The sequence below is a fragment of the Tupaia chinensis genome, unplaced genomic scaffold (genome assembly GCF_000334495.1).
Source record: "Tupaia chinensis unplaced genomic scaffold, TupChi_1.0 Scaffold139935_1, whole genome shotgun sequence".
Taxonomy (NCBI): domain Eukaryota; kingdom Metazoa; phylum Chordata; class Mammalia; order Scandentia; family Tupaiidae; genus Tupaia; species Tupaia belangeri.
The window spans coordinates 1,549,125-1,562,839 of NW_006199814.1; the positions used below are offsets into that span (position 1 = coordinate 1,549,125).

The 13,715-nt window shown below is 42.0% G+C and overlaps 1 protein-coding gene across 3 annotated transcripts in view; it reads right to left on the minus strand.

Moving 5' to 3' along the window:
* The window catches only part of CAV1 (caveolin 1), a 45,208-nt gene extending 36,618 nt beyond the window's left edge, over nt 1–8,590 (minus strand). The window contains exons 1-2 of one of the 3 annotated variants that reach the window (XM_006162378.3): nt 8,457–8,590; nt 6,907–7,071 (exon numbers count right to left, since the gene is read on the minus strand). In XM_006162378.3, coding sequence (XP_006162440.1) covers nt 6,907–7,071; nt 8,457–8,486 — 195 coding nt within the window. In that variant the 5' untranslated portion in view covers nt 8,487–8,590. Of the gene's footprint in view, nt 1–6,906; nt 7,072–7,394; nt 7,671–7,756; nt 7,963–8,456 lie in introns of those variants that run through there. The other 2 variants (XM_014593212.2, XM_027765917.1) reach the window with 2 other exon arrangements.
* Nucleotides 8,591–13,715: the final 5,125 nt, after the last annotated feature.

Sequence of the window (13,715 nt, forward strand, 5' to 3'; positions counted from 1 at the left end):
ACCATGTTTGTATAAAGACAGGTGCTCTGCCCTTTCCCACCGCAAACACAGTCAGAAAGCTCATAGAAGGGCCTAGAACCCCACAGGTCAGTGCGCACAGCCCCTTTCTCCTGGGGACCAGCTCTCTCTGGGCATTTATCATAGGGAATTATGTTTAAAAGTAGGGCAAACTAAAAAAGTGGTTTCATTTGGATTATTTTATGGACCTGAATGTGCAGGACACACAAGCAGGTGGTTTATTGAAATGACTGGACTCTCCAGATGCTGCTCATTGTTGCAGCTGTTCGTACTTTAAACCCCTTAAAACTGTAGCCAACACTGCCTTTAACTGACAAAATACTTCATATCATGAACCTTTTCCTAATTCAAGGATATTTGTTGTTGCCTTGCCTTAAGTTTTAATAAATAATGTGAAATTTTATTCAACTATAGCTAATGTTGAATTCATTCCTCAATTTTTTTTTTGACCCTGGTTAAGAGATAGAGAAAAAAATGACGTTCTTTTCATAAGCATTTAAAATATATATAATTTTTGGCTGAACTTGAAAGCATTTCTGATGTTTAAGAATGAATAATGTCCCCCATTTTAGTATGGTTCTTTCCACAATAATGTGAGAATAATTTCACACCAAAGACAACCATAATACTACTTTACAAGCTGGGGATTCTAAATTTCATGCATAATTTCAGATGTGGCAGAATATCAATCCCCATCTTGTGATGCTATCTCCTAAACAAACAAGCCAAACTGATACCACTTCCAACAGAAGAGAATGTTAACATGGTGCTGAGTGTTCTGAAGCAGTCTAATCTTTTGAGTCTTATACTTTAATTAGAAGTATAAAATAAACATAATTTTATAAATGACCATTATATTGATGTTAGTCACCAGGGGCTCTCTAGAGTACTTTCTAGTTGAAAGGGATCATAGAGGCATTAGGCTGCCATGTTGACACCAGAACTGATCTGATTACCACGTGCATGCCTCTTTTTTGACTGCTAAATAAAATTTCATGTCCGTGCATATTTAGGAATCATTACGTTCAAGATTTAGAAAAGAAAACTATAAACACATATTTTTTTTTCCAATGAAGACCTCCTTCCAGATGTCCTGATTAGTCTCAGTACTAATCTCAGAATCATCTAAACTCTTCTCCCCTCATGACAACATTTCATGATGAATCACATAATCTCGGCTGTTCTCTCTTAATGACACGTTTCAAAATATCTGTTTTGGGTAGTAACGATGTGAAAGTACGGAGAGTCACTTTTTTGGTAGCCTGTCATTTCTCTTAATGTTTAATAAAAAGAGAGAGAGAGACAGAGAAATTGGAGGTCAGCCTGGCAATCATTATGTTCCCTTTCAATTCTAAAATTCTGTCATTTTGTGCTTTTATAGTTCTATCTCCAATGCTACTATGCATTGTCCTTCTCACTTCACATCTGGACCATGAAGCAATTACATCTCAACCCTTTTCTGCTCATCTAGACTGGCTACTCTCATCACATCCTGTCCCCTCAGCAGCGCCATCTTTCAGAAAGCACATCTTCATTATGCCAGTTCTCAATTTCAATCATGCCAAGACTTCTGCTTGAAGTCTTCCTTGGCTTCCCACTGCTGGTGTGATCAGGTCTAACCTTATCATATATACTGGCTTCAGAACTCTGCCATGTGGCCACTACCAGTTTTTTTCACCTTTATCACTTATCAGTCTGCCACATGAACTCCCAAAACCCAATCAAAATGAGTGACTAAAACTTCCCTGAGTGAGACATGCCCGTCTCCATGCCTTGCTCATTTAGAATGTCTTCCTGTGCTTTTTCCTGCTATTTGTGTTCCATCTGTCTTCTGTGACCGTCCTCAGATAGCACCTCCTTCAAATCCTCTTCTTTACACTATCTACACTGTGGCCTCTCTCTGCACCTATTGCCCTATCCACTGTAAGGGTTCCCTAATACTTAAAATCAAAGTCATTTACTTGTTAAGAATCTTTTTCATTTTGTAATATTATTTACTTTTTAAAAGAATTTATTTAATGTGATTATTATGATTATTATTATTATTATTTAATTTGACCAGAGAGAGAGGTGGGGGGGGATGAGAAAGCAAATTACCAGGTTCAGAACTTAAAATGTGATTGGCCATGTGGGAGTCCAGTGCCTTCCCCACCATGACACCTGCCTGCCCCACTATTATTTACTTCTGACTGATTGCAGTGCATATTTCCAAAATGATGATGGTTAAAGATTCCATGAAACAGCATACCAGTTTAAAAAGGACAGAAAGTACAAAATCATATGAGGAGAGAATAAGTAACGTGGATTAATGAAATTTTACATTTAGCTATATGTTTCCCAGGAGTCAAGGCAAAAAAAAAAAAAAAAAAAAGACACTTTAGTTAGCATTTGGCAGTGACTTTTGTGGTTGTTCATTGTGTGTGTGTGTGTGTGTAAAGTTTTTTATCCTCATGTATCTTGTCTCACTAGCTTTATTACTTTTTTTTTTTTTAGAGATTTTTGCTGCAGGGTGTGTATACTCACTGGAGAGACAGAGACAGAGTGAAAAATCACCCCTGGAAGAATGGCCATGCTGCAATCCCTTCTTCATTCTCTTGGGATTGTGGGTATGCATGCACACACACCCAGCATGAGTTTCAAGCCTCCAGGTTCAGTATTAGAAACACACTGTACCACGTGAGAGCCCAGTACCTTAACCACTATGCCAGCAGTAATACCTGTAACCTTTGTGATTGCTAGGAGTTACTTTAGAAATTACACAGCAAAACATCTAATCTAGTGTATCGCATGAACTTGATAAATTAATCGATGGCTAATGTGATAACAGAATCACAAATTTGAAGCCATTTTCTTTACATAGAAAATCCATATAAATACATAATAACCATGTGAATGGAAATACGAACAGGAAACCTAGAAATCCCAGATGGATAAAGGAGGTTCTGAGAATGTGACCACTTTAATTAAAGGAAATTTAATTAAGAAACTTTAACTTTAGCTAAGGAATCATTTATAATCTACTTAATTTTGGGGTAAATGTCTCTCTCTCTCTCTCTCTCTATATATATATATATATATCTCATAATATAAAGCAGCAAAATTTTAGTAAGATAAGAAAGTCATTTCATTGGGACTAAATTGTGTACTCCAGTTCATGTCATTAGCACCAGTGGATTAGATGATAATTCTCCAGCTTTTGAAATATCAATTCATGGCACACACATCTTCTGAATTTTCTTTCTCTCCTGAAATAACTGTTTTATGGGACTGAAAGAATACTGTGTAGATATACTCTGTTGATCTTCACATTTCACACTGATGTTTCATTTATTCTCTATCTAGAGTTTTTTTTTTTTAACTTGTAGTAGGGATTTTTTTTTTTTAAATATATAGTGCATGTGCTCTTACCAGAGAGAGCTAGAAAGAAGGGAAGTGAGAAATCACCCCCTAGGGGGGATGGCTATGGCACAATCCCTCCTCCTCCTCCATTCTTCTCTTGCGATTTTGGGCATGCACACCCATATGCCTGACATGATTCTCCAGCAGCCTGTTCCAGGACTTGAACTGTGCTGTCAGACATGTGGGATCCAGTGCCCTAGCCACAATGCCACTTGCTGGCCTTAAGAATAGGGATTAAAAAAAAAAAACACAGGGGAAACTCTAGTCTGGCATTGTTTTATAGCAATTTCTCTGATGTAAGAAATGTTATCTATCTGTGACTCCAATGGTTATAGAAATGTTCTCTATCTGCGTTACTGGATTTGGATGTTGAACACTTGAATTGCAGTTAGTTTACTGAGAACTAAATTCTAATTTTATTTAACATTAGTTATTTGAATTTTAAATTTAAATGGTCATAAGTGGCTACAGTATTGGACAGGGCAACCCTTACAGGGCTGCTTGCTCTTAGGCCAGTCCTTGCCTTACTTGATTAGGTACTTTTCATTCCACTATGTTCTTTATTATTTGTGAAGTTTCAAGCTACATGCATTATCAGTAAACTTCTCGGTGTCTTTATCATGTTAAAAGTCCATGCTGTCAAAAGTAAAATGTAAAGACATTGATTATTTACGGTCATTTATTTAACAGGGAGAGGATCATCCCGTTTTCTATCATGTTTGTGCTTAAACTCAAAGATAGAAATGTATTCAATAGGAATCTCAAAAGGGGTAGGTAGGCTCCCTTTTGTGGGACTTACTGATATGCAGGGACTCTTTGGGAATATTTTTGAAATTCGCATTTTTAACCTTGATTTCTCTGCAGGGCATTCTCCGAGTCCGCTCTATGCTGGGCATCTGAGTAAGTGGGCCTGCCAAATTCTTCTCCAGGTGGATTATTCTGTTTGTCTTGTTTTGCTCACTGTTCTATGAGCAAGTGGGTGGGGTTTGGTTCCTTTAGGCTAGCAGGAGCTTGCTCTACGTCTTTCTTTTTAATTTCTTTAATTTGAGGATCCCCACACTTGCTCTTTGAAATGCTATTTTGTAAACTGCTATTTCCTCTAAGCCTGTTATGCTTTTTTTCCATCTGCGTTGAAGTCTCTTTTCCCAGTGGGGCCTTTCTTTCTCAACTTAGTCATGCCATGTGTGGAGGTCCACATCCACACTGCTGGCCTCTCTGACTCATCCCGGGAGGTTCACTTGCTCCAGGGAATCCCACTCACAGTGCAGTGGAACAACAGGGAGGATCCAATGAAGAGAGCCCTTTCTGAAATCTGCCTCTTTTCCTGGCAATTCTCCTTCTTGTATAAAGCTACTTGACCAGGGAAAAAAGTAAAAATGTCCTTCTCCTCTTAAGGTAATGTTTTTAGTAAATATTTTTAAGCAATCTAATTTCCAATTTATAAGGTCCTTTTGTTGATGCTGCTACTTTTTAATAGTCCATAATCTGGCTAGTTGAAAAACCCATGAATGCTGCAATTTTCTCTTTTTTCCTACACAAGCCAGCCAAGAGAGTCAATTCTGAAAGTTACATTTTCCTTCCAGTTACAGATTAAACTGTTCCCCCTTTTGAAATATATTATTCATAAATGTGAACAGTCTCTGAACGGTGGCTCCTCCCATCCACAGATAGGAAGCCAGGTGGGTGGAAACTGTTCATTCTCTTTCTTGGTTGCTCTGGGGTTGTGGAGAATGGGGTCTTCACCTTCTAATCCTCCAAGGCCCAGATTTTCCTTAGCCCTTCTGGTCCCTCAAAGAATACCCTTTGCCAAGGATGGCTCAAGCCCATGATTTCCCAATCCAGATGGGTTCAGACAATAAATTTCTCCAACCAGATTTGCTAAAAGAGTCAAAGTTGAATAACATAATGATAACAAAAAAGCTGACCACTGAGTCAGATCGAAGTTTGCTCAATTGCCCAGTTAATTCATCTATTTTTAATCTCACCGAGCACATCTTGAAAGTATAAAACAGAACTCCAACTCTGATGTCCCATTAGCTCAGGACAGGCTGACCTACGCAGTCACTAAAGGAGCAACTTTGCACACCTAGCTTAAGGTGTCTGTAGGAGAAATCTAGAGGAACACATTATTTTTGGTTTTGTAAACTCACTTAGCTGTGCACAGATGCCATATTTTCCTAGGTAAGAAGATTTCTTCATATATATATCTGTATGTGTGTATGTGTGTGTGTGAGAGAGAGAGAGAAAGAGAGACTTCAAAAAGTTCAAGAAAAATGGAATTAAAGTATGTGTTTATTTTTAGGCAAAAAATTAAAAATCCATGCATATTTGTTTCATAGACATATTTTCATGATCTTTTTGAAACCCGTATATAAAATATGCCATTTGTCCTTAGCATTACCATCCATTTTATTATTTTTAAGAAAATAACTTCCGATATTTTTAGCTGGGGAACATGCCTATTTTGCCTTCTAATGCTCACCCTTAGCAAGAGTCCATATGCAATCATCTTACTGCCTTCATACCAATTACTGCAAGGGGTGCCCTCGCTAGACTTTCCACCTGGGAATGGAACTCAAGTATGTCATCCTCCCCAGGAGTGTGGGCCCAACTGCATCTGAAGTCAAGCGGTTCCTTTCCCAGTGTAGTGATAGAAAATGCTACAAAACTCAGGTTAATTCAATTCCAGTTGAGCTCCCTAGCAGGAGCGAAGTGTGACCTTCTAAGAGCCCAGGGAACTCCCCACAGATACCCATGTGTGTGCTGCAAAGCTAGAGCAGGATGCACAGGCTGCTTGTCAGAGGAGAGCTGCCCAGGCCCTGACAGCAGCCCCTTGGGCACTTCCTAGCTGGCCGCCTCAGCGAGAGAAAGAGAGACTTCAAAAAGTTCAAGAAAAATGGAATTAAAGTATGTGTTTATTTTTAGGCAAAAAATTAAAAATCCATGCATATTTGTTTCATAGACATATTTTCATGATCTTTTTGAAACCCGTATATAAAATATGCCATTTGTCCTTAGCATTACCATCCATTTTATTATTTTTAAGAAAATAACTTCCGATATTTTTAGCTGGGGAACATGCCTATTTTGCCTTCTAATGCTCACCCTTAGCAAGAGTCCATATGCAATCATCTTACTGCCTTCATACCAATTACTGCAAGGGGTGCCCTCGCTAGACTTTCCACCTGGGAATGGAACTCAAGTATGTCATCCTCCCCAGGAGTGTGGGCCCAACTGCATCTGAAGTCAAGCGGTTCCTTTCCCAGTGTAGTGATAGAAAATGCTACAAAACTCAGGTTAATTCAATTCCAGTTGAGCTCCCTAGCAGGAGCGAAGTGTGACCTTCTAAGAGCCCAGGGAACTCCCCACAGATACCCATGTGTGTGCTGCAAAGCTAGAGCAGGATGCACAGGCTGCTTGTCAGAGGAGAGCTGCCCAGGCCCTGACAGCAGCCCCTTGGGCACTTCCTAGCTGGCCGCCTCAGCTCACCTTAACCACGTCGTCATTGAGATGCTTGGGGTCGCGGTTGACCAGGTCGATCTCCTTGGTGTGCGCGTCATACACTTGCTTCTCATTCACCTCGTCTGCCATGGCCTTGTTGTTGGGCTTGTAGATGTTGCCCTGTTCCCGGATGGGAACAGTGTAGAGATGTCCCTGCGGAGGGCAGATGGCCAGGAGGGGGAGGGTGGCAACGGCGTTGGGAAGAAAATTTCAAAAAGAAAAACAAGCGATCAGAAGTCAGTCTGGCGGCGAGGAAAATCTCGAGCTCGAAATCGAACTAACCGCTTCGACAGCGAAGGTTCTGCGCACAGAAAACTCGCGCCGCAAGCTTTTTAAGAGGATCACAGAGAGGACACCACACCCCTCGGTACCAGGCAGGGAGCTCCGGCCTCCCCCGCCCGCCGCCAGGGGTCAGGGCAAACCCCACTGAGCGGTCAGCCCTGGCCTCCGCCCCGCGCAAACCCAGCCAGCTGTACCCCGCGGAGACCCCCGGACACCAGGAGGCCGATCTCTGTCTCCTCTCCAACTCCGGTCTCTGCAGCTCCACTCGCGCCCAGTGCTTCACCTGCTCCATTTTCCGTCCGGGTTCCCCATTACCCTTGTCCCCAGAATGCCTTCCAGTCTGTCCTTAAGATCTATCCGGAACCTTCTGATCTTAGTTGTGGTCGCATTACCTTAGCTTCTTGGTCGCACCTGCCGGTACCCCTCCCTCACTCTCTACGTTGTCTAGTCCCTTCCTGGCTCGCCCATCCCCCCTGTTTTCACACCCTTGCATGCCCCCACCTGTGGGCCAAGCCGTACACTGGACCCCCTAAAATTTCCTAGAACTCTATCTCACCTGCCCAGCTCCCCCAATCCACCCACCCTCCTCGGGTCGCTTCCAGGCTCCCGCCCGCAGCTGAAAGGCTGAGACTGCGTTTGGAGAAACCAGGTCCCTACACCCGGCGGAGTCCGAGCACCGAGAGGTGGCGGGAAGTGGTGCTGGTAGTTGGGGGAGAGGAGTCCCACCCCTCTCCGACGCCCTTGCCAGACGCGGAGATGCTAGAAGAGTTCTTGAGATGGTCCAAGAACTTTGGAAAGTACAAGCACGACGCGCGCCGCCGCCGGGCCCGCCGATTCAGGCGCCTGGCGGGGACTCACGGGGACTGTCCCCAGGACTATGGGTAAATGAACCCCCACCCCGCACTCCAGCTCCCCGTCTCCCAGCAAGCAGGCGGACTGTGGGGGTGCTCCCTGGGCCCATCCAAAAATGTGCCAACGATCCGGCAGACCCATCCCCAGGACCCCAACACCCCTTGCCGCGTTCTAGCCTAGGGGCATCCTTTGAGCTCCCTCCCCAATAGAAAAAACATAAAACATTCCTGAGTTCTCTTCACCTCCCCGCCCAGGCCCATTCCTTAGCGGTGCCAACGCGGGAGGAGTGCTCCGAAGTGGGGAGAGGGCTGAGACAAGGAGAGCAGTCGGAATATTTGGAGTGGGAGATAGCAGAAGCAGGCACTCCACGCGCGCCCTGCCCGGCGCGCCCCCACCAAGCCTACCTCGGAATCTACGTATTTGCCCCCAGACATGCTGGTCTGTGGCTGGATGAAGGCTCTGAGGAGGTTTCCCTGCGCTGTGATTTAAGGGAACTAAGGAAGGAAGATGTTGTATTGTATACAGGGGAAAAAGGCGCTGGCGGGGGGGCGGTGGCAGGGAGGGAGTCTCCTGGCTGCCCGCCAGGGGTTTGTTCTGCTCGCGGTTGGCCGGGACGTGCGCTGCGCCGGGTCTAGGCACATCCCCAAGGTTCTGGCAGCAGAGGGCGGGAGCGCCCGCAGGCAGCAGAGAGTGAGAAAGAGTTTCAGCCGCGCTAGGCTGCTTGGGCAGATATTTTAAACCTGGGGCAACATTTTCCCAGCTATAAACCACCCAGAGGCGTCCCGGGGAGAGCGAATGTTTTCGCAGTGCATCATCTCAGCAGGGGTGGAGGGAGCCGAGCAGCCTGCCCAGATGCCCAGTATGGGCAACCGAGGCGGCAGAAACAATTCTGCCCTGTCCTAAGCGGTTTTTTTCCCCCATCCGCCACGTTCCACAGCTGCCTAAGATACATCTGTCTCTCTGTTTCACGGAGGAAGGGATGAAAAATGGCTCGGGAACGTTAGGTACCTTTCACGTCTAAACACAAGGAAGGAATCTGTGTGGGTGCTTGTGTGTGGTGTGCTTTGGTGACGCTAGTTTGCATCTAGTCGGTGTGGATGGAAACTTGGGAAAGCAGGCGTGCAGAATTTAACGTTTCCCACCCGCTTCCAAAATCTCTCAAACGTTTTGAAGTAAGAAACAAAAATGTTTAACTTTTCTGTAATTTTATTACTGATCTTTTTGGAACAAAAGAAATTCATGCCAACAGGTTATACCGTATTTGCAGAACACATTAAATATTTACAATTGTAGAAATACTGAATTACAACTTCAAGTTTATTACCAGAGGATTTATTCTTTGTAAAAAATTGTGTTTGGCTGGGAGGGGCAACTTGACTTTTCTACTAATCGACTAGTCTTAAAAGAACACATGTTTGTAATTAAAATATTCTGAATTTGGAGTTTATTTCTCACAAGAAAAACTAAACAGCAATCAAGTTCTTTTATCTGGGGGTTATAGTAAGTCAGAAAGCTCACTATCCCGAAGTGAAAAGGGCATTTTACCTAAGGTTCCATGTGCAATCAAAAAGCAAATTATCATTTGAAATGAAAAGGCTGAGGATGCACTTGAAAGGGCACAGATGAAACTGCAAATACTAGCAGTAAAGGAAAGGGAATGTGGGGTAGGGGTACGGAGGAAGAGAAGGGGAGAGAGGATAAAATGCTGAAAGAGTTGATTATCTAGTTGGAAAGGAGACATGAAAATATAAAACAGCGATAAATGACAGGACTGCGGAGAGTAAAAAGGCAGTGCAGTTTGTACAAAGATCAGTTTCAACAAGGAATGGCAGGGAAAATGTCGAACCGTTAGAAATGTTGGCATGACTTTCTGCAGGCCATCCATCATTAGACTTTCACATGCGTAACTTTCTTAATTTCATTTCTGTCAAGTAGCATTTCTAAATTCCTTGAATAAATTGTGTGTGAGCAAACATCATCTGCTAGAAAAGGACAGCATTAGCTGTGTTCTAGAACACACACACAGGGCCGTAGCTTGGAGTCCACCTCCAACGGTTGCTGAAAGCTTGTTGTTCCTTTAGCTTTCCTTCATAAATGTTTGGGGTTGTGTTCTATGGAAAAATGTGGAAACCGTTTCCCCTCTATTGTTATTCAGTCTTCAGCTGCAATGAGTAATCTTCACTGTGAAAAAAGTCAACAGGAACACAGAGGGAGCTTGCCCAGCATTGCAGTAAGGAAACACTTTCAGGGGAGGCCCCTGAGTGAATGCTTAACTAGTACTCAGCTTGGAAAAGTTCCTTGCTGGAGAAGTCCACGTTGAAGTAGAATCAGCAGCGGCACACAGAATCATAATGATCAGTGAAGCATTGCCAATGCCAAAACAAATTCCTAATGAGAGGAAAAACCACAAACTCTTCCGTTACCTGTCTCAACAAGAAGCTGGCACCAAAGAGAAACAGATCACATTCTGGCTGTAATAGTTGACTTGGACAAACAACTCCAACTTCATGAGAATTAAAGAAAAGAAGAACATTGTTAGCATAGGTACAAGATTTGAAGAGAATAGATGATGTAAACAATTTTGTTTCTTTGATACACAGATAAGTTTTAGGCTTGGAGGCAAGTTAATCATTTTCTCCAAATCATTTACTAAAAAGTGGGCTGATGGGAACTCCTTTGCCCTCTCTCTCTCTTTCTCTTTTAGAAACAGCATTAAAGGTCAGCTCATAAATTATATGTTACTACGAATATAGAGCTAAAAAGGACATGGGTTCACTCAAATCAACCATTTTAAAGATGAGGAAGCTTAAGTTTAAATATGCTAAATGGGCCGGCAGATGGTGTGGTGAGTAAGGTGCTGGACTCCCACATGGCCATCTGTGGTTCCAGTCCTAGACCTGACGATTTGCCTTCTCACTTTCCCTCTCATGTTCTCTCTCTCTGGACAAATTTTTAAAAATAATAAAACAAATACAATTAAATAATTGTTTTAAAAATTAATAAATACACTAAAAATTCTTGTTCTTAGACAGTTATGTTGGATTATGAAACATTTGAAAATTGGTCGCAATAGCAGCTATTAACAACTTCAGGGACTTAGGCTTCTTGAGTAGTCAAGTCAGGATCTGGTCTTGGCGAACTTGTGAGGTTCCTTGCTTTTCCTGTTTTCTCATCTCCTGCTCCGTGCTGCCTCCTCTGGTATTACCCTGGGCCCTATTCATATTCTTAGCTAACTTCATCTAATTTGTCAGTTGAGGGTTAGAAGTCTAAATTGGCCCACTTCCAATGATACCAATGATCTTAAGAGGCAGGCATCTTTTTGTTTCCCAACACTCAGAGCTCAAGACTCCCCACATATGTCTTTGTTGATGAATTCAGAAAAGAGATTTTAGCTTGGCTTATAATAAAGGTGATCACTAAGAGTGATACAGAGACTTTCTTTTAACTCCCAGTGTGGTTGAGCTGCCCACCAGTCATCACAGATGTTAGGCGCAGTGCTAGGGCTGTGTTTTAGTGTTTCCACTGGTTAGTTGCTGGGTCATCGGGAGGCTGGGGCCTTAGAGGAAGGGCAAGAGAGGTATGTTTCAGAGTAATGACTACTTACATGTAAGTATATAAAAGGTCAAAATTTTTGTGATCTGTTCATCATTGTCACCTCATCTACTTCCCTGTTCATCCCAGTCTGCCAAATTCCACTGAGACCTTCTTCCCATACCTGCCCATTTTTTGTTTGTTTGCTTCATTTTAAATCTATTTATTTTACATTCATTCACTGTGCCCATTTTATATCTAGGACAAAATGGCTTCCTAGATGAAGACTTACCTCATCATCAGATCCCTTGCTACCCTATTCCCTAGGCTTGAAGGCTCCACTGGAATCTCCCTCTTCTCTGAGTGCTTTAAATGATTTTCTTTTCTATTTATTTCCTTGAAAAAAATTATTCCTTTGTTGAACAAATCTAATCAAGATGGCCGAGAATTATTTTATATTGTCTCTTTATATTTTTTAGTGAAATTTTAAGTTTATTTATTGATTTCTTCTGCAAAAGAGACAGAGAGAAAAGGGAGAGAGACAGTCATTTCCAACAAGGCCTTCACATTGTGATCCACTCGTGATCTCGGCAAGCCTGGATCTTGGGCACAGGAACGTGTGTGTGCAACTGGCATGTTCGGGAGGGGCCTGGGATACAAGCGCGCACGAATCCAGCTTCACGACCACTATATCACCACTTGGCCCCTCGTGTTGTTTCTTTAAACTAGCTTCACTTTCCTTGTTTATAAAATGGAAAACATAACTGATATGTAACTGATTGGGATGCTATGAACATTTATTTAATGAGATGGTACATTTAAAGCATTGAGGATACTGCTTAAACCACGATAGATACTAGGATTAAAGGGAACACATTTTAGTCTACAAGTCCAGGTATGGAATAAACGTATTTTAATTAAAAGTATTTTCATTGCAAAATAGTCCAACCGTCTAAGATATAGCCATCAGTATGATGGTTTCCCACCATCTATCTTGACTGAATTTCTTTTTGCCTTATTTACTTAAGAGTTCTGAAAGTGGACATTAGAGATATTATCAAAATTCCTTGTGAAATGTAACTTTCTCCTTTTTTTTTCCTTTGTAACTGAACCTAATTTATTTTACAAGCCCCTATTCCTTTAAGTGAGTCTCAGACAAATAGTGGTTTTTTCCATTTTGTCAGGATTGCATCTAAATTCCAGGGGCATCTAAAATCAAGGACTCTCAGGGTAGGCCTGTGGAGGAGCATTTCTTCCTTAGTTGTGCATCGTGGCACCTGCTGATAGGTTGTGTTCTGTCTGTCCATGTCGTTGGTCCGTTTAAGAGACTATTGTGCTGTTCTTTATGCTTTTTCAATATGTTTCTCGAGGCCAGAGACACTTTCTTGCTACTTCTCTTCCTTTCTTGAAGATATATTCTCTTGCCTTCAAGCAAAATGTGATTTTCAAGAGAGTTGGCAATTAGTTCTCCTTTTAAAAAATTAGGCCAGGGCCAGTCCTGTAGTTTAGTGGTTAAGGCAGTATATTCCACATGGCTAACTAATGGCTCAAATCCTGACTCAAGCTGCTTAAAAAACACACTGAATAGGTATGTGTGCATGCCCCAAATCCTGGCGGGATAAAAAAATAGAGGAGAAGGGGTTGAAGCATAAACATGCACCATTGAGGGGGCTTTATCCATCTCCTTTCTAGTGAGTACACATACCCTCTGGCAAGTAATTTTTTTTTTTTAAATTTAAGCCATCACCTACTGCCATAAATTCATATCTATTATCTGGTAAAATATAAAGGAATGGTTGATTCTGGATAGTTAAAAGCTAACCTTTTGTGTGCTGACTTTTATATTTTAGTATTTTCAGACAAAATCATTCTTTTAAAAGAATTATTGTTCTCACTGCCTTTTCAAGTACATTTAGCAGAGCACAGGTACATGTCCAGAGCAAAATTCAATAGTGTCACTGAAAATGCTGGAGTCTTCCTGCTCCCTCTTCACTTTTATTTAATATATATTTTTAAAGAATTATGTTTATAATTTTATTTATCATTATTATTATTACTATTTTAAAATTTGCTATAGGGCATGTGCACTCATCATAGACAGGAAGAGGGGGAGAGAGAGAGAGAGAGAGAGA